General features: G+C 38.1%; 4 protein-coding genes across 7 annotated transcripts; 3 read left to right on the top strand and 1 right to left on the bottom strand.

Annotated features, from left to right (window-relative positions):
• Nucleotides 1–3,944: 3,944 nt before the first annotated feature.
• Nucleotides 3,945–4,826, top strand: LOC102707875. The gene has a single exon (XM_040524322.1). It carries the CDS (start codon nt 4,039–4,041, stop codon nt 4,405–4,407), a length of 369 nt encoding a protein of 122 aa, XP_040380256.1. The 5' UTR covers nt 3,945–4,038; the 3' UTR covers nt 4,408–4,826.
• A 2,783-nt stretch (nt 4,827–7,609) lies between these two features.
• Nucleotides 7,610–10,234, bottom strand: LOC102708154. Of its 2 annotated transcripts, none has more exons than XM_015837354.1 (4): nt 10,083–10,234; nt 9,906–10,003; nt 9,696–9,786; nt 7,610–7,874 (listed from the first exon to the last, which is right to left on the bottom strand). In XM_015837354.1, exons 1-4 carry the CDS (start codon nt 10,127–10,129, stop codon nt 7,844–7,846), a joined length of 267 nt encoding a protein of 88 aa, XP_015692840.1. In that variant the 5' UTR covers nt 10,130–10,234; the 3' UTR covers nt 7,610–7,843. The 2 variants fall into 2 exon arrangements, with proteins under 2 accessions (XP_015692840.1, XP_006654098.2); XM_006654035.2 differs by having other exon boundaries at nt 9,906–10,000.
• A 156-nt stretch (nt 10,235–10,390) lies between these two features.
• On the top strand, nt 10,391–14,196 carry LOC102707590. Of its 2 annotated transcripts, none has more exons than XR_005811868.1 (7): nt 10,391–10,538; nt 10,647–10,687; nt 10,814–10,877; nt 11,230–11,463; nt 12,857–12,928; nt 13,408–13,639; nt 13,709–13,799. XR_005811868.1 is itself a non-coding variant. In XM_006654985.3 (7 exons), exons 1-7 carry the CDS (start codon nt 10,428–10,430, stop codon nt 13,818–13,820), a joined length of 795 nt encoding a protein of 264 aa, XP_006655048.2. In that variant the 5' UTR covers nt 10,391–10,427; the 3' UTR covers nt 13,821–14,196. The 2 variants fall into 2 exon arrangements, 1 of the variants encoding a protein (XP_006655048.2); XM_006654985.3 differs by having other exon boundaries at nt 13,408–13,568; nt 13,709–14,196.
• A 3,253-nt stretch (nt 14,197–17,449) lies between these two features.
• On the top strand, nt 17,450–19,844 carry LOC102707314 (MAPK kinase substrate protein At1g80180-like). Of its 2 annotated transcripts, none has more exons than XM_006654984.2 (2): nt 17,450–17,902; nt 19,547–19,844. In XM_006654984.2, exons 1-2 carry the CDS (start codon nt 17,547–17,549, stop codon nt 19,746–19,748), a joined length of 558 nt encoding a protein of 185 aa, XP_006655047.2. In that variant the 5' UTR covers nt 17,450–17,546; the 3' UTR covers nt 19,749–19,844. The 2 variants fall into 2 exon arrangements, with proteins under 2 accessions (XP_006655047.2, XP_015693350.1); XM_015837864.1 differs by lacking the exon at nt 19,547–19,844 and adding an exon at nt 18,879–19,018.
• The last annotated feature ends 1,231 nt before the right edge of the window (nt 19,845–21,075 follow it).

Here is a 21,075-nt window from a genome sequence, read left to right as displayed (position 1 = left end):
CAATCTGTTTTGCGAGGTATGTTTTTTTTAGGTTTGCTTTGGTCAACAAAAAAAATAATCAGTACCTCACGGATCTAACAATGCACATCCTACCTAGCTAGATCTAATGATAAAAAACGATTTGGTATCTACCTTTCGTTGGATGGAGTAAATCTCTTTTTTTTTAATTTCATCTACATTTATATGAATGTAGATAGATCTAAACATATGGGTGAATAATATACCCATCAATCAGTGAACTAATTTAGACAGAGCTATAAAATTTTTGTAATATGAAACGGACGAAGTATAACTTAGTCCGCATTCTTGCCCTCTGTAAGTTAACTTATCCATCTCGTTTTTCGCGCGCACACCTCCGTTACTGCTAAATGATGTATTTTTTACAAAAATTTTCTATAGGAAAGTTGTTTTAAAAAATCATATTAATCTATTTTATGTTTTTTAATAATTTATAATTAATCATGTACTAATCTATTACTACGTTTTTCGTGCCACACATAAGTTAACTAAGACCTCCTTAGCCGAACGCGGCCTTAGAGCATCCCAACAGCTTATCTAAATTTGGTCATACATATCTTCATTTGGATGATCATCTAAAACACTTTTATCTTTTATATCCCTTTGTACTCTAGCAGATCATCTATATATGGCATCCTCTATATCTATTTGGAGGATTGGAGAGAGAACATCTAAATATAAAGTTTCTCTCTCCTAATATAAATGACATCCAAAAATAGATGATGAAATAGATGTTCTGCTGGAGCTTAACTTTTACTCTTCATTCTCTATTTCTAGGATGGAGGATGAGATGAATGAGCTGTTAGGATGACTTATCGTGGATTTCATGTTCGTAAGTTAAACTTATCGTGTTTGCAACACAACCGGTCTTGAGTTATTGACTAAGAAATTCCTCGCAAAAAAAGTTAAATAAGTCCAATCTTATAAAAACGGAGAGATAAGCAAAACAACATTATTTTTGCGACGGCTTAACAGAAGTTACGGGCCAACTAATTCCAAGCTTGGAAGCTTCTGAAACTTAAACACAAAAGCTGGTTAAGTGCTGAGTGCAATCGGTTTTAAAACTACCCTCAGTTACTGTTTATTGTTCTTTAGCATAACCTTCAAGTTCATCCACTCAATTATTATTATGGAGTAATTCTCAAACCAATGGGTGATTATTTGACATTTTCAATGAAAACGACATATATGCACATAAAAAATAATTTATAAATAAAACTTTTATTTATGTGTTCTTAGCAATCTAAAAGCAAAAGTTAATAAATAAAAATAAAAAACTTTAAAATCAATTCTAAATTTAAGGTTAAAAATTCAAAATTTTTCTTAAAAGTATAAACAGAAACAAAAAGATGAGTATGTAAGTTCTGATGCGTAACATTTTGCTTCTAGAAACCTCTAACATCTACATGGAAACTCCTTACCGATGTGTGGAAGCTAACTGCGGCTAACTGGCTATACGCCATGTGTAAATGTAGGAAACAATTTGTAATTCTGAAATTGCTTTGCGAGGTCTTCTAGTAGAAAGTGACTATTATGATAAATACAATAGATCATCCCTCTTACTGAAGTAATAGTGATCATCGATGTGGCATAAAACATATCAATGGGTTCTTATCAACATTTGTTACTATCTTCTGGTGCTCTTATTTTTAGGTTAAGTTTGACTTCCTATTTTATAACCTTCAAGACGTCCATGCTTTCGTCTAAAAAATTATTGTGTTTGTACCCTTTAGAGGTATCTAAAAGACAGGGAATAGGTAGAGAATGGAGACAGTATGATTCATGCTTGCCACTCACTCACATATACACCTTTTGTATTTGAATATTGGACACTATTGATTGTTAAACTTTTGAATCTTTAATAATCAATAGCTTTAAAAATATTAAGTTTAAAAACATAAAAGATCATATGGGTAGATATTTTAAGTATTTTTACAAAAATATTTTTATGATATGATAATTTTGTTAGATAGTATTATTGTTACATTCTAATAAAAAATAGTTATCAAAAGTGTATATCAAAATCCAAATAAAATTAATGGTGTTACATATTTAAATACAGAGGGTAATAATTTTATTACTATGCCATATAATACTATGTGAAAAAAATATGCCAAAGTAAAAAAAAAGATCAGAAATCAGCAAACACAGCCTTTCGGTTCAGCCAAAAGACCTTGACCTTGCAAGCTTTCTTTTTTTTAAAAAAAAAAGATATGGCACCAACACACTATACACAGTGGAGCTTTTTAACTATTTTAAGATCCAATTTTGACTTGAATGCAAAAGAATCATTTCATTGACCCAACTATTGAAATTGTATTTATGTTCTAAATAGGTACATGTGTTGTTTCATTTTTTTAAAAAAAAGGAAAACAGCTAGTTATGTCAAGGGAAAAAAAATAAAATTAACTATTTTTCCTCAATTGTAAAAGTATATAGAGAGCCGTACCACATTCCTCAATACCGGTGCTGCCCGAACAGCGGCACCTCTGCCTGCGCACGATGATTGTTGTCAGCAACCCAGCATTTAGCATTAGGGCAAGTTGAATAGTATAGCTAACTACTGGTTCTAACTCATCTATAATCAATTTAATAGTTAATTTATATAATAGTTTTTTTATAAAACATTAGTACATAGTCTCACATGTCATACGCATGTTGTGTCTTAGAGTCCGTGTACAGTTAGCTACAAGTAGTAGCTCACTTTTATTCTCTCTCCTCTCTTATCTCTTTAAAATATGTTTATAGTTGGCTTATAGCATGTTATTGTACCTGCTCTTAGCTGCTACTGTCTAAAAATATAAATATTTCTAGATGGTTTAGTATAGTCTTGTTTTAGTTACTTCAATTATTATTTTCTAAATTTAAAATTATTATATTCTTCTTTAACTAATTAGCTCTAAATTTATTAAAATAATTGAAATAATGAGAATCAGTGTACAAATGCTTATATTGTAGTATAAAATTTAAATTATAAAAATACTTAGAAAAAGGTAAGTAACCACTTAGTAGACGTAAACTTGCAGGACCTAAATTAATTGTGTAAAGCATGTATATGATGTAGTACATCACCATGTGTTGCCATGCGATAAGGTACGACGTGCTGTCACTGGGCTCGGTGACACGATCCTTTAGATGTTTCCTAAGACAAAACCTATATTTTTTTCAAAAATTTTTCAAAACAAAATAATTTAAGAATTAATAAAAACACTAGAACATTAAACAAAAGATCTAAGAGGCAAACCCCTTTCACAACTAAAAGAAAACCCGTCTTCTAGAACACAGCCGAGTTCTCCCAGATCACATCAAAAGTCCCTAGACGGTGCCGTCGTCCCGTCATGCTAATATAAACACACGCGCCGCTGACCAATTATATCGAATTTTAGAAGCCTAAATAAAGCATATTTATAAATATTAAAACTAATTACCTGGTTATGGAGGAAATCGTGAAACAAATTTTTTGAGTCTAATTCGTACGTGATTAGCCATAAATGCTAAAGTAACATATATGTGCTAAATGTCGGATTAATTAGGCTCAAAAGATTCGTATTAAAGTTTTTTTTAAAATCTATAATTTATTTTATATTTAAACTATACTTAATACTTTAAATGGGTGTCATATATCCGATATGATATTTTTTTAAAAAAATTTACAGACTGATCCAGACCTTAAAAAAGAAAAGGAGAAAAATACCCACCGACCCAACGGCAGGAAGGAGCCAAGGAGGCCACGCCAATTTATAGCAAAACCGCGGGCCGTAACCACCCCAACCGCCAGTCACGCCGTCACGCGCAACGGAAAAGGCAACACGCACCCCCACACGCCGCCACGTGTCCACGCGGCGGTCTTATCCACTCCACCCCTTCCCCCACCTCCGCTCGCTATAAATACCACCCCCCCCAAACCCTAGCTCACCAATCCATCCATCCATTGATTGATTGATTCCGTTGAATCCGTTCCATTTTCGTCTCACAATCCTCCGCGTCGATCGATCGAGAAGCTAGCAGCTTAGGGGAAGTATGGCGATGGCGACGTCTGCGTCCACGGTCTCCTTCTCCGCCGGGCGGCCGGCGGCGGGTGCGGGGCCGCGATCTGTGGTGGCGGCGGCGGCGGCGGCGGCGGGGAGGGTCAGTGCCGGCGGCGGCGGGGGTAATGGCGGTGGGAAGTGGTGGGCGCCGCTGCTGGGGTGGTCGGGGAAGGCCGACTACATCGAGGCCCCTTCGCCGGCGGTGGTGGAGGAGGAGGAGGGTGGTAGGAGGAGGCCGTTCGTGGGCGGGCTGACGGAGGAGAAGGCGCGGGAGCTGCGGGCGCGGATGGTGGAGACGGAGAGCTTCCACGACGCCATGTACCACTCCGCCATCGCCTCCCGCCTCGCCCGCTCCGCCTAGGCCGGCCGGCCGCCGGAGGAGGCACCCCCGAACTCGCCGCCGGCGCATCGCCCTGCCTTAGCGTGTACATAAATCATGAACCATGTGTGTTGTTGCTTCGGCGGCGAGAAATTTTAGAAGGGATCTGGTTTTTAGGATTGATCCCTTGCTTTGATTCCATCTCCTCCGCCAATCTGGTCATGCCTTTTTCTCATTTGCTTTCTATTTTCTGGATCTGAGGTCTACACTGTATGATGCATCAGATCCAGATCCACCAGGGTTGTTGTATTTCTCATTTCCAATGGGTTGGATCCATCCCCTAAAGAAGAAAGAAGAAGAGCCGCACCGGCTCTCTGCTCTCCAATCCCATGTGCCACTTCTTCACAGATTTCTTCTGTATTCGCGATTAATTCCGGATTAAAAAAAAAGCTCGGTTCAAATCTACCCTTCTTGTGCGCGAAATGGCGAGATGTGTTGTTCCGTTCGATTTTTTTTTCACTGCATGTCGCTTTCAGGCGTCAGCAGAAATAATGCAAACTGAAATAATGCAAACTGAGCGGGTTTTTAGTTACTAAAAACTTTTTCCAAAAATATCACATCAAATTTTTTATATCTTAATAAAGTATTAAATATATATAAACATTAAAATTAATTAGACGAATCTTTTGAGTAGATGTAATTATCATGGGTGCTTCGGAGATCAACATGTACTAATAACGAATTAATTAGACTTAAAAATTTGTCTTGTAGTTTCCAGAAGAATCTAAAATTTGTTTTATAATTAGATTATGTTTAATATTTTAAATATGTGTTTAAAATTTTGATGTGATGTTTTTTTCAAATGATCCGAAACAAATGGAACTAAAAATGACGCTGACGCTTTACGGATTGTTTGTTGCCTGTTTGTTTGTTGTCCCCATCATACTGGTGTGATCCACGGCAATTTAGGGATCCAGAGGATCATAGTACTGTACTAGTAGTATATCTTAACACATTAAAAAGATATTTTTTCACAGATATCTAGTCCAAGCTATATCTAGTCCAAGCTGCATAGGATTTCTGAAGTTCAGTTCAAGCTTGTAGAATTCCTGAAAAAGAAAAAATCCTTAGCTCTTAATCGATTTCAGATTTGCTACCATGCAGGTACATGAACGCCTATCCTCATTGGATTTTGGCATTTTGCTTATGGTTATAAGTCAAATTTTTAATTTGTAATCTTAAATTTAAAGATATTTATCAAAGTTTATTTCAATCTTAACATTTATATAGCTAAGATATATATGTGTGTTATTTAGAAATTGTTTTTCCAAATATATAGTTTGATAAATTATTTTTTAAATATCTTGTTTGGCACGAAAAATATCAAAACGATCACCCCGAAACCTCCCGTGAAGCATCAAATCTGACCACCCTCTAATCATCAACCAAATTGATCTCGATGTACTCTGCCTTGATTAAATTAATCACATGTTTATAGTGATGCCCGTCAGTAGTATATATTGTAATCCTGCTTGCAGAATGGAAAATGTTCAACTTGCCGGCAAGTTGCCGGCCGGCCATCGCGTGCGGCAGCTTTGTTTAGCTTTGGCCGAACCGTTTTATATTACCAACCGGCAGTCATGCTTCAACTGTGGCCAACATGGAATCATTCTTGCACTATGCAGTGATTGCTAGGGCTGGATAACGAGCAACTCGGCTTGGCTCGGCTCATTATCATAACGAGCTAAAAACCCAGCTCGATTCGGCTCGTTATAAAGCTCGAGCTGGCTCGTTAGGTTCATGAGTCATGTATAAAAAATTAACCTAAATAATTTTTTAATAGGTTATACAAGTAAATTTTTATTTCAAACATGCAAATCATATAAGATTGTATTTAAATATTAAAGTTTGAACCAACAAATTACATGGTGAACCTATGAAGTACGGAACACATGCATTCCAGGGTGAAATCAATAAACGCCGGTGAATCTTGGGTCTTTGGTCTAGCTCGTTAGGCTCGCGAGCAGCTCACGAGTCAGCTCGAGCTGGCTCATTATCTCTAACAAGCTAAAATGCTCTCGTTAGAAAAATAAAACGAGCCGAGTCGAGCCGAGCCAAATTTGTCACGAGTCGAGCGAGCTAACGAGCTACGAGCTTTCTGTCCACCCCTAGTGATTGCTTCATTTTTTTTAGTGAAAAAACGAAACGACATAGACAAAAAATTATATATATATATATATATATATATATTCTTAGCTATCTAAAAGCAAAAAATAAAAAATAGACTACAATGAAAAATCTGAAAATCAAAAATTAAATGCTTTCCTTGTCTTTTCACTTTGCTTATGCTTATAATTTTTAACTGAAGTGATTTTGTAATTTTTCATCGAAGTTTATTTTCTAGTCTTGTCTTTTAAATCGACAAGAATACATACACAAAAGTTTTATTTATAAACTCCTTTTTTTAATATGTCATTTTGCTTTTTATTAAAAAACAAACAATCAGCCCCAAGAGAAAAAGACAGTAAACAACTCAAAACCACTATTCGTTACTATCTATTTACAAGATTCTAGGAACTTTCAAGGATTTCGTTCATGGTTACGGCACTCATTGTTTCGCTTGTTTGAAAAAAAAAAGAGAAATGACTTATTAATAGATGTAAATTAATTTTTAGGTAAAACTTATATTTACGTGTCGATAAAGATTAAAAAATATTGTAAAGTAAGCTACGACAAAAAACCACAAAACTTGAAAACTAAGTTTTAAAAATTAAATTTTGGCTTACAAGTAGTAGTTGCAGAAGTGAAATGATGGTATCCTATGAAAAAATGAATAACATGTCTTGGCCAGAGGCTCAAAATCCAGTTCATGTAAGACGTAGATCTGGCGTAGCTTCTGCTCGGCAATATACGAAGTTCTTTATCAGTCTAACCAGATATTAATAATCTGCATAGGTTAAGTTTTGGTGCCGCCAAGACCAAGGAGGTAAGAACAGAAAGATCGCCTTTGACAGCACAATAAGATCAGTTGGATAAAAGGACAAATCACAGAGGAACGGATTGGATGAGCGATGCCGTATGGTGATCAGACCATGTATCCTGAATTCTGAGAATATTAAGCAAGAAGTACGGCGAATGCTGGACATAAAATAAAATTCACTTAATCTAACTGTATAACATAACAGACCACAGATGGGTTCCTTGAGTGTTGGGGCTTGGAAGTTGGAAAACATAGCTGCAAAAATTTGGAAAGAATATTGCCGGATATGTTGCTCTCAGTCAGAATTATTGTATGTGCTTAAATATTCTATCAGTACAGCTACCACAAAAGTTTAAATGGATTAACAAAAACGATAGATACATAGCACATTTTATCATTCTGAAAAACCATACACCTCTCATCAACAGTAGATGACTTACAATCAAGTCAAAATCTGCTGATTGCATACCCTTGACTGGATCCTTCAAGGCATATGATTCACTTGCTCTCTACGTCATATAGCTCCGATCTGAAAGAATCAAAGAACATTAAAGGAAAGCATATAAGCACATCTAGCTCATGGATCTTGTTAATGTGTTAACATGCTAACAGACCTCAATGCTGCATTGGAGTAAAGTTACTGCCTAATATTATCCCGCAAAGGCCTACCTGCTAACTTCGACGATAGGGATAGAACAAAATTCAAAAACATTGGAAGGACATCAAACAAGTTAATCACAAAATTCTTTCTGCACCCATGAAGAGTGACGGATTCACCAAAAGTAGCTCTCAAATTCATAATGAAATATTCTTGAATATTTATGGATTCAGTAAGCAAAGCACTATCATGAATACATGATGTAAAGAATGGGTTCGTGTAGCGATCGCATAATCACTATGATCAAGCAGTAACATGCCCAACATTATGACCTAGTTATCTAGTCCCAAACTCCTTTCTTTCATATAAAATCTGCCAATAGTAACTTATTAACTCATATCTAATATGGATGTATACACTAGACAAATCATCCTGAAGAAACCTCAATTTCTTTTTGAATATGATTACAGTACCCCAAAAAGGTTTTCTGCAGTGACCTCAAGTCCATAGCAATAGTGCATTACTAATCTAAAGTAGACTGGAATTACAAAGGGAAGAGATACTGGTATATAGGCACAGAAACTCTTGAAACAGAAAGCAGCATATTGTGTAGGGGTGTAAGTGGGCCGGCCCACCAACCCGCTTATAGGTCAATTAAGCGGGTAGCCCGCGGGTTACCCGTTTAATTGACCTATAAGCGGGTTCGCGGGCTTGCCCATTTACACCCTTAATATTGTGTAACTATCCAAGAGTAACGAATGGAATTTTTTTCCATGCTCAGATTCACATTACAGAAGCACAAATGCTCAAGTGCTGCAATAGATATCAATTCATTTACACAGTATATCATCATTTACTAGTAATATGCTCAGTACTAACTACGCACACATACATCAACCCTTCCTTGCAGTACTTGGAACATAACTTGTCAAGAAAGATATCAGTTTTAGAAATACTCAAAGCAATCTAAAATTTCTGCTGTGTCCAGAGTACCAAGAATCTTCTCCAATGCTTGGAGTAACTATGATAGAACAAACAATAATTCCAACACAGTGATCACAACTACAGATTCTTGTTGAGCGACAGACAACATGAAATTATTTACTTCACACCATATATTCATACTTTATGACTAGATATGCAATTTTCTCCTCCGACAGCTACCATATCAAAATTACACCTTTTCTGATAAGCCTCACCCTTACCAACTAGGCACAACACAAACACATCCAACTCTCTCCTTGAAGTAATCAGAAACAATACATATCAGACAGCTAATAACGCCAGTAAGAGATCAATCACAATAACTGGCAACGCGCATCAATTATGCATAAACATATACCATCACAAGCAAACAAACGGTGCATGAGGCCCTGTTTCTTTCAGCTTAAGATTATTATAATCTAGATTATTGAGTCAGATTACTATAAGCTAGATTGTTATAATCTGTAGTAGAATAAGCTGTGAATTATTTCTTTCCTAAATTATTAGAGCCTAGATTATTGAGTTTGCAAGTCTTCGACGGAGTGGGGTGACATGTTGGGTAATTTTTCATCCAATAATCTGGAAAAAGCTCACCTAAACGAGCTTATCAGATTATAATAAGCTGGGCTCTAGATTATAATAAGCTGCTTCAATAAGTTGCTTTTTCTTTCATCTTACTCCTAACAATCTAGATTATAATAATCCCAAACCGAAAGAAACAGGGCCGGAGTGCATACAGGAGCTCCGGGGCGCAGTGTAAACGCTTACATGAGGTAGGTGCCGTGGGCGAATGCGCCGGCGAGGACGCCGTAGAAGAGGCGATCCCTCCACACTGGGTTGTGCCGCAGCCCGATCCTGACTGCACGCAGCGGAGGGGGCAAAAAAAAAAGGCAGAAACCCTAAATCAGCGACACGATCCGAGCAAACAAACCACGCAAATTCACGACACAGGAGGGGGGGGGGTCTGCGGCGCCGTACTGAGCGGGAGCACCGGGGCGTAGATGAGCGGGAGCAGCATCAGCAACGGCGGCTTCCGTTGCAGCTGCGGCGGCGGGCGCCTCGCCGCTGGATCCCTACTTCGACACGGATGAAACACGTGAGCTGTGAAGAGATCGAACGAGAGCGCTGGAGAGAGATGGGGTAACTGAGGCTTACTCGAACTGAGACGAGGAGGAGGAGGAGGAGGACGCGGCGGACGCCATGGCCGGCGGCGTGGAGAAGAATCGAATCGAATTCGAGCCAAACCAAATCGAAGGCGAAGGCGTCTTTTGCTTTGCTTTGCTGCGCTTAGCGCCGCCAGTTTTGGAACCCGGATCCACGGTTTCCACTTCACGGGCACAATAATAGAAGCGTTTACGTAAATTTCTTTTCCGCTTTCGAACTGCGGTAACGTAAAGTCCATTCTGTTCAGCCCATTAACCGGCGGCCCACCTAAACACTAAAGCCCATAGAAAGAGAGCGAGTTGTGCTAGATCGGCGGCGGCGGCGGCGGCGGCCGCGATGATGAGGGAACGGGCGGCGGAGATGCTGCACCGCGCCGCCGGCGCCGGCGGCGCTCAGCGGCTCGCCGCGCGTGCCGTATTCGCCCGCGGCTTCCTCGGCCTCAACAAGGTAGGATGCGCATCAGCTCTGTGTGCTTCTCTCCGAGGCGGCGGCTAATGGGGTTAGAGTGGTTGTTCTTTTTTCTTCTTTGTTTTTTCTCCGGCGGTGGATGGATAGACGGCGAGCAAGGAGGCCATCAAGCAGGAGAAGGCCAGGCTGTAAGGCTTGCTACTACTTCCAAAGCTCCATTTACCTTTGGGCGGGCTAGTATTTGCATGGAATTGTGGGGGGGCGATGTGTGAATTGTGATGTTTAGATCTCTCTTAATTGTTGTTCTAGTGCAGTTCGGAGGAAATCAGCAGGGGTTACTTCGCTGACATCGCAGAGATACGCAAGAACGCCGGCAAGGTACGCACGTTCCTGTAAGGATTCTTCTGTTCGACACTAGGGCACGGTGTTTGTGTTGCCACGCTGGTACTCCATCCGTCCCAAAATATAAGCATTTCTAGGAGTCAAATTTTGTACCGCGATATAAGCATTTACGTACTGATTCTCATGTTCTCGATCGTTCCAATGATTCCAGAACCAATCAGATGCTTAGAAATGAAATCTAATCAATTCAAAATTCGAAAATTGATCACTGAAGTGACTAAAAGGGAATCTTTGAACATCTTCTTGTCTATGCTGAACAACCTAGATATGTTCGTTGTTTTTAGCGGCTGATGGAGTTATGAGCTCTTCATTGTGGCGGGCTATGCAGATTGCAATGGCGAATAGGATCATAATTCCAGAAATCGCAGCCGTGAAGTTCCCTGATATTCATGTGGAGTCTCCCAGTGGCAGGGCACTGAATTTGCCTCTTGTTGCACCTCCAAACAATGTTGATGCCCAGGCTGGGAATACAGTGGACCCACAAAATGTTGATAGTAAGGCTGGTGACATGGTGGTTCCTGATGCTTCATTACTGTGCCTTTCCTTCCGCGCAAGCTCCCAGGTATGGTGAACTAGATCATCATGTACAGATTGCCTATCTGTATATCATATATCTTCTCGTTTAGCAACTTTAGCTGGCAAACTGTTTGATCTGCAACATGCCATGTTGTACTTTTCAGTTATTCAGTGCTTTCTATATACTAAAAAATATGACTAAACTAGATGTAGTCGGATTGGATGAGACTTGTAGTAAAATCAGGAGTTAATGAATTTCTCGCTTAATTGTATATCCATTATTAAGCAATTGCACTGGTGTCTTTGTGTCTTGAATGCGTACTTCGTTAGTTCGTACAGAAATAGTCTTGTTTTGTCTCTTAATGCTTGCCATGAACTGTTTACCAAGACACTGAAATTTAAAGTTTCTTTTGACAAGTTGCATTTCCTAAGTTTACTAGTATTCCTCAACATATTTATTTTGAACAATTTCAGTGCTGTGGTTAGAGCTGCCTTGAGATTTACAAAAGAAAAGAAAAAAACTAGGTTGGGTTTGTTAATTAATAATTATATGTTTTCTCTAGCAGTCTTTCCAGCTGCTAATTCAAGATAAATCTTTAGTTCAATAGATCTTAGCTAACTTGAGCCAATCCATATTGCTACTAGTAACACGCCTGTGCATTGCAATGAGCCCATATAATTAAGAATGTACCCATATAATTAAGTATGGGCTATATGGACCCATAGGTTTTTTTTGTTAACCAATGGATTGTTTTCTTTTTCTGGTTTTAAGTAGTAGGGATACCAGAATGTAGCCATTTCTAGTTATCTTACCCTGTTAGATTGCCAAACTAGATCAAGCTGATGTTTATGTTCTCTTGTTGCTCAGTTTCTCTTTCTTTTTTTGTTAATGCAAATAAGGTTCACCAGCCCAAAATATGATTCCTATAGTAGTCATGAAAAAGATCTGAAATTGGTTATGCAACATATGCTACAATGCCACCCGTTATCCCACATAATTTGATGAAAATACAACCTGGTAAGGAGAAAAGAATACAAAACTTGTCAGGAAATGAAGTGACCTGGTTTTAGTAGTTCGGTGGGCAAAGTGAGATGAAAAGGTTTTAGGGGATTGGCACAATTAGTTTATATGAGTAATGTGGGCTTTTCTTTACTCTCTAGTTTTAGAAAATGTATAAGACAAACTTATCAAGCATTCCAAAGGGTAACTGCAAGTCTGCAACTCATACATGTTCAACTGATCTCTAGGTTTCACACTCCCTCTGGTCAAATATATTTGATGTTGGGAGAACTAACCTTAACTCTCCCAATGTCAAATATATTTGACTAGAGAGATTACTGTTTTTATATGTGATAATACCATTATTGTTGATTTTATGTTATGACAAAGACATACATTCAGTGGTTCACTTGCTAACTAGATGCCTCTTGGTTAACAGAAAATGGTAGAATCGTGGAGCCTACCTTTTCTTGATACCTTTGGTTCTTCTGGGAATATTCAAGTGTATGAGGTATTTGAACATATTTTTTTCTTGGGTTATCTTCTGTGAAGTGCCTTGCGCCATAAATTAATGCAAACCACAGTTGAGAAAAGGAGGAAAGAATAACATAAATGATATTTGACATCCCCTGTAATCTTACAAAAGTAAATGGACCTTATAGTTTATAGATCAGAGAAAAAACCAAAAGGATTGTATCTCCATTTTGCTTGGATGATCTTGGGTTGCAAGTATGCTACAGTGTCAGTAATGCACATAGTTTGTGTTACATGACTTCATTGTGATGCAATTCAATCTATTTATCCTTCCTTTGCAAGAGTTAAATCGTGCCCATGTTTGCACTTAGTTGGTGTCAACACAAAAGGAATTCTGATATGCTACTGTGACTTTTGATTCAATAAGTTGACAGTGGCTAATACTTGGTAATAATATAAGAGTTTTTGGTAATTAGACGCTGCTGATGAAACTAACAGGAAAACACTATGGTTCAGGTCTCATTTATTGATTCACGGCTGTTGTCAGCAAGTCCTGTGAGACAATTATTCCTCAAGATAATGAGGAAATCCAACAATCCACAGAGACATGTCGTATATTCCTTTGGAGACAGCTATTATTTCAGGAAGAAGCTCCATATTCTTAACCTTCTTACTGGGTAATGATTCTTTCGTCGGCGTTGTTCATTTGGCAAACTATATGTAAAAGTCCCGGTTACCATATGCTTGGGTAATGTTCCTTTCTTCCTTTTATTCACATGGTTTGTCCCTTCCCTTTTGTTCAACTCTGGTATTTCAGATACATATACCTGGTTGATCGCCTCGGAAGAGTAAGGTGGCAAGGGTTTGGATCTGCGACGCAGGAAGAGATTTCATCACTAACTGCGTGTGCCTCCATTTTGTTAAGATGAAAAATGAGATTAGATGGATACTGTGTTTGAGGTTGGAAAATTGTCCTTGCGATTTCAGAGCTGTATTACATGCAAATTTTGTCTCATTTCAGCATATTGAGGGATGCTTTTTCTCACGTTTAATAATAGTGAATTGGATTATTTTCTCCTGTCCAATAACATTTTGTAACAGGGCTGATTTGCATGTCATTGTTATTCTGGGACTAGAGCTCTAGTTTCTGCCATTAATTAGAAAGGTCGCTGCTGACCTAATTACTTGATTGGATCTTGTATGTACTGCGACAAACATAGTTGAAGATGAGTGAATAAATGGAGTGAAATTGGATATTGTCTGTAAAATTAAGTGAATTGTCTTTGAAATTAAAATATGACGTGACGAGTGAATAAATGGAGAAAGATGAGAAATCATGTGTTGCATGAGACGGTTTTTCTATAAAATGAGATAGGAGTAACATTAAATTTAAATATAAATTAATTAGTGTTTATATTAGAAATGTATTTTCTAATACTATGATGTTCATGATATGACAATTGTGGTGAGTGTCTTATAGTGTAATTGTCCTTATGCATTTTTATGGATTAAAGTTGAGGTCAGGAATGATTATGATCGGTGTATAGAGTAGATGAAGAGATTAAACGAGGAAATGTTGTGATTAGGATGACAAATTTACCTATGGATCCAGGTTTTTGCATGTATCGCACCCGATGAGTATGAGCATGGTTTCTATAGTTTGTCCATAAACGTGCCTGCTTGAGACCCGAGAACCTAGTGGATAGCTTTTTTATATTTACCGTGGGTAACCTATGCCAACCAGGTAATCAATTGATTTTGGCTCCTTTCTCATGCCCCTTCCTCTTTGGCACATTTATAATTTGTATTGCTCTTTGACAAATTTATTGGTTAAGGCAGTGAGATATATAGAGAAGTAGATATATTTTGAGACAAATTCAATTTCTAGAGAAAAAAGATATACTGCTATATATAAAGATTGAAGGACCCATCTGCATTCGAGAAACAAAGACCTCGTTTTGAAACATAAAATTTTAGATTTTTGGATTATTGAATTTTGGCGATGGCTGTTTGGATATAAACAAATATTTCATAATAATTGTAAGATTTACAAAAAGATTAGACACCAAAACCGTGGCAATAATAGCTATCTACCACACGATAATTGTTCCTTACCAAGCAGTTTGATTCTCAAATCCATGACAATTTTATTCAAACGAATTGAATTTAAATTCGTGGTATCACTTACGCGTGTTTTCACTTAAACGATAATTCCATTGCTCCCCACAACGAGAAGTTCAAAAGAGAAATAAAGGGACCCACTACCCTCGTGGCTTTGTTCCTTGCCGGCGCCGGCGCCGCCGCCTCCTCTCACGGAACGGAGAGGAAGGGAGCAATGGCGGCCCCGACGGCGGCGGCGGAGGGCGAGGAGGACCCACGCTGGAGGAGGTGCAACACCGACTGCGTCTACTTCCTCGCCTCCCCCCTTCGCCTGCGCCAAGGTACCCGAGCCGCGCCCATACCCTAGACGAAATTTCGCGCGATCTTCCCGCGGATGCCGCCGTTGCCTCTGCGAATGGAAAGTAGGATCGTGTTAAGAGAGGTCGGCGCCTTGAATTGAACCCAAGAATGGTCCTCAACATATTGAATCAACTTCAACTCACCCAAGGAAAGATTATTTGATGCGAAAATCTCCTCGACATGTTGTCTGTGCTACCCTCAGGGGACAGAAGAAGAAAAGGAGAGGAAAGCAACGCCGTGTTCTTTCTGCTAGATCTTCTGAATGTCTTACTGTGGAATTTACTGAGCTGAAGACCCTTGCTCATATAAAAGAAGAGAGATGCATATCAATTTCAAGGTTTAACCACTCCACTGCTCACACGCCTAATGTGAGATCCTTCTCTTATGATTTTGAGGGACCCAAATCTCTGAGTGAGCTTCTCAAGACTAAGAATAGGACTTCTGTTGGTAAGTGAATCATATTTGTAGCAAGTGCAAATGTAAAAGTGCAGCACAGTGAGTTTTCTGCTCGTCTTGGTTTGGGGTATGTCAACGATTTTTGATAATATAGATAGCACCTTGAAAGCAATCCAGTCAAAGGTCACGGAAGGTGTAGTGACAACATTCTGCAAACAAATTGTTAACCTTTTGGTGAACGTGTGGATGAAAGGCCAATATTTAGGAGTGACTTGCTTTATAAATGGTAAATGATGTTAATCCGCTTGTTATTAATTCATGTTACTAAGTTCTTAACATTAAATTCGGGATTATGTAGTGATGAGTTCTCAAAATGATTTTGCATATCATCTAACTCAACCTTGTGGAACAAACATTGGTCTTATTTGCATAGGGTTGCTCAGGTTATGCCCCATCAGCTGCTTTAGAAGCAAGGATTAACCATATTTACCTGTGCCTTCTGCTACTGTTTGTGATAGTTTATAGGATGTTTCACCGCATATTATTCCCAAACTTTTGCTTCTCGACTAATGATAAGACTACTGCTTTCTGCTTTTCTTTTTGCAAGTATTTCCTATTATGGTCCAAAGTCAAGGGCTTATATTAGTGTTTAACCTGTTACATGAACAATCATTGAGTTGTGAAGAATGTTTGCAAAAATTGTTGCCGTTAGATCATATGTTTAGTTCTGCCTCGCTTAATATTTTGAATTAATATAGCACTGCTTTAACTACGTAACTTCTTTCTTGGTCATCTTACAATAGTGTAGGATTTTGAGCCATTGACTAGTTTCTTCCTTTTTTTTCTCACCTTAATGCTATTGAAATTAAGTTATTCCATTTTGTGCCATGTGAGTAGAAAACGGTAGAATCCCAAGCAACAGTTGTCATACAGATTTTGTTTCGATAACTAGGAGAAAGCCGGTTATTGTAGAATAACGGACATAGCTCATTATCTTAGAGATCATACCAAAGCTAGTTGATGCTATATCAAAGTTAACCTGTCTTGGTTTTGGTGTTGAAACTCGGTACATGTACAGTCGTGTATTTGAATTTTGTAGAATTGTTGTGAGTTTTTGTTTCAAGTATGCTGCTTTTTTCGCTCACCTTGTTTTGCTTGAACCATGGAGTGGGGACAGCCTCAAGCAGGATATGATTTACAAGATCAATATAATGGATTATCACGCGGTGGGAACTGTAGTGGGTAAACTGTTGCAACATTAACCTGTTTTTCAGGAAGGTTCACGCTGACAACAGTTTGGCATCTTTGGTGGTACATCGGTACTTAAAACAAAACCGTGGCTTGTGATTTTTTTTTCTAAACGAAAGAAATTTTGTGCCATGCTGCAATGTTACTTTTCTATTATACATTTAATGTTTACTGTTGGATAATGTTCCTTTGGTCCTTGAATATGTCACAACCAAAAAGGCGGTGTTTCAACTAGTACCACTTGTGTAGAACATAGAGAAACAAGGGCCCATTTTTTATTAATTCATGGCTTGATGCAATGCATTGTGCAGACAGACCTTACAATCTCATTAACCCCAAGGCCTCTCCCCTTGTCACCATCATCTGACTCATCCTGAAATTTGTTATGGTTACCCTTCCTTTTATATGCTTGCGTATTGTTAGGTTTGAGGAATACACCCTTTCCTCTCCCACTGCAGTCATTACTCCTTATTATGCACCATAGGACTTCCTAGGTGCATGCCCACACCCACACAAACAGTGAGAGGAAGTCACAAAGAGGGGAGAAGGAGATGGCAGGTCTGCAGAGATCCTCCCAAACATTTAGGAGGTCTGGTTCATCAGGTTTGGTCTGGGATGGAAGGCTTATGTCTGAAGGCCATGACCAGACTTATCAAAGCTCAACTGGTGATGGAGAGGCTAGTAGCTTAGAATCCAAAGAGCTAAGGCACTCTCGTAGCATTGGATCCGGTATGACGGCACAACGCAAGTGCAGTGATAGTGTGGAGCGCAGCAGGTCTGGCAACCAGGCCTTTCGTACTCGACCTGTTCCTCCTGCTATGGATCCACCTTCACCCAAAGTCTCCCACTGCTTGTTCTGCGGCATTTTTAGCAAGGAAGAACCCTCACAGCCTCCCAAGCCCAGAAGGTACTAGAATTATAGAACTTTCCAAGGTTAAAGTTCAACAGTGGATGTTCTGTAGCACTTAGTGCTTTTTTTTATAGGTTTGCTTATTTCCTTATTTCTTTGTTTCTCTTTTGTTTATATTGGTAGCCATAGTCAGGACCTGTTTATGGTTTGTCTTTTCTGTTGACGTGTTAACTATGTGCATATAGTATTACTCTAGTAGCATATATGTATATGCTCATGTGCAGCAACATGATATTATGATGTGCAAGTGATACTTCTATTTTCTACTATGTGTTCTGTATTTCAAGGTTTATCACTGAATGTGGTCTGCATGCATACCCTTGATTTACTGGTCAATCAAAATGGAATTTACCAATCCCTTATGTACTCAAACCTTTAAGCATCTTAGCTATATTCAAATTCACTTGCTAGGCTACTCAGGAGTCGGGATCCATAGTGTACTATGCAATTTTTTTCTAGCCTTATATGTGATTTACTGATTTATGAATCAAAGGTCAGATCCTTTTTTAGACGAGATAAGGTTATATGATTAGAAAAGGATTTATTGGAAAGTTGGAAGTAAGCAAAGCATATAAAACTAGTAGGTATTAAGTCATACTATAGAAGCATTCTCAGCCTTGGATTAACTACTGCTAGGAGGTTTGAATGTTCACTATCATGTATGCAATCTTGATTGCATAGATGACTTTGGATATGTTTGGATTATATGGAAATGAGTGTGATTGCATGGATGACCTAGTAGTTAGTATATGATGAGTCAAAGTCCACTTTGGATTAATTATTTTGTTTTACGTATATTTTACAATTGTTAAGTGTTGTCATCTGATAGTAGTAAGCCATTGGCTTTATAGAGCACCTGGTTCATTCATTAGTTTTTCTACTAGTTTCTTTATGTCTAGTTGGCTAGATGAGTTATTTGTATGAAGTCCTGACTTGCTACCATCCTTGTGACCTTGTGAGCTGATGCACACAGGAAACTCTTGATGACATGAGCCGGTGTTTGTCTGAATATTGTTTATGGTCACTCCCTTGCTTCAAAAACACACTCTGCTCTGCATATGAACTTATTATGAACTTGCAATGAAATTCATATAGGCAGCCCGTGTTTTTTTATTCAATTCACTGAGTTCCATAACACTTGCTTGCATATGCAGAGGATTCCTGACTCGAAATTGACAACATGTGTCAGATGCAAACTTAGATTATGTGTCGATGCAAGAGTACATGCGTATAGTACAAACTAGTGTGGAGTTAGTTAGGTAGGGTCTTGGCAAATGACCCAGAGTGAGTGGTAGTCAATTTTTATCTAATCTGATTTACACCTAGACCTAGTACCAAGTTTATAAGGCAAGATGGGTCAATCTTTGGGTCTTTCTGGCAAAAAAAGGTAGTTGTAGAGGCCATGTTTTGTCAAAAGATATGTGGGCATGAACTCCACCTGTCAAAGGGTGGGTATTCTCTCCTGTTGTGGGCTTGTTGTGACTAACTATGTACGAACCTGCTATCTACCTGTCTCTAGATACTGACAATTCCAACCTACTTCCAGTAAGGATTCAAACATTAGGTGGTGATGTACTGATGTAGCCTCTGTCACACTAATGCATGATGGCATTTCATAACTGATGTGCATTGTTTTCATAGGGGAAAAAAATTGATGTGCATAGTCATTGGGAAACAAAGGTGTCTGGTAGTTCCATTTCCACCTTCTTTGTCCATAAAGCATATCCTTTTGGCTCTCTGCCTACCAAGCTACTACCATTCAAAAGGTTTGGCAGCACCTAGGCATGATCAATCTCAGCCAAAGTTGCTTTATCCAAATGTAAACCTAATGAGAAAGGCATAGTGGGCAGGTAGAAACAATAGTGAACATGTAAAAATGTTTTCAGGGATTTTTAACATGCAGTTTTCTTTTACTGGCATGTATTAACTATATGTAACACTGGGTTCATCTATAATGGAAAACATCAAATGTTTTCTGCTTAAGTAATAATCTTTACAGTTCTCTTTTTATATGTGACATGCTTAGGGGTTGGAAACTTGAAATAAACTGTTATCTAGAGAGATTGCTAACAAGTAGAGAGTGGCTACATAAGTGGTTCAGGTTGTAGCTCTTACTTATGATTGCTGTTTAACTATCTTTGCTTGAAGGAGCAGCGAATTAGTAGAGTTGGGAATTCCTTTTAGCTGCTTGCCTTTTCATTTCTACTGCCTTGCAGCTGCTGTTTGATGTGACCATGTGTTCATGCTGCAAGTGTGTGACACACTGGTCCTCTTACAGATGAACTGTCGAAATATATACCTTTGGATTGTTTGAGCAACTCTCCGATCGCCATGAGCAAGCATGTTATCGTGCTAAATTTAGGTTTTTTTTAACCAGATTATTCCTTGACTTTCGCACATACTTCTTGAACAATTAAAAAACATGGTATTTTTTAAAAAAAGTTTCTATATTGAAATTCATGATCTTACATTTGTAAAATAAATTTGTAATTTTATAGTAATTAATTTTATCAATTATACTATTAAATAGTTGTAGAAAAAATAAATAGTTTTTCCGCACGCCATAGAAAGGGGAGAAGAGGGATTCCAGGAGGGTACGTAGGCCGGGCCGGGTACTGGGCCTGTCCCAGGGTCAAGAGAGCAAGCGTTTTCTCGGGCGGCTAGTGTTTTTATTTTGTTTTTAAATTAAATTTTAATTTTTTAATAATTTTTGGGTTTTTTTATCATAGCCTATTTTCTAGTTTTTGCTTTTAAATCGCTAGAAACATGTATGTAAAAATTTTATTTATAATTATTTTTTATTTGCAAATATGTCATTTCACTTTTCCATGAAAAAAGCCAAAAGATGACCTCAGTGTGTCTTTGATGTACCTTTAAAAGAGACTAATAATCTTTTTCATGTGTACTTAAAAGCTAATCCCTATTGTTTCTTCGATGATGGTGAGACGTTTGGCCATTCGGCTTATTAAGAAAATTACGTAAATATGTAAAAGTATAGGTTATGTTTAAGTATTTGTAATGATAAAAATAAATAAAAATATAATTGCATAAACTTTATGATTGGTCAAACATGTATTTGAAAGTTAATTGCATCAAACAATAAAAACCGGAGACAATATTCTCCTTATCTTAAAATATAGCTTTGTTTGGTTATATTTTTAGATACTAGC

This window comes from Oryza brachyantha, chromosome 5 (assembly GCF_000231095.2).
Source record: "Oryza brachyantha chromosome 5, ObraRS2, whole genome shotgun sequence".
NCBI lineage: Eukaryota > Viridiplantae > Streptophyta > Magnoliopsida > Poales > Poaceae > Oryza > Oryza brachyantha.
This window is presented reverse-complemented; position numbering and strand designations above follow the sequence as displayed.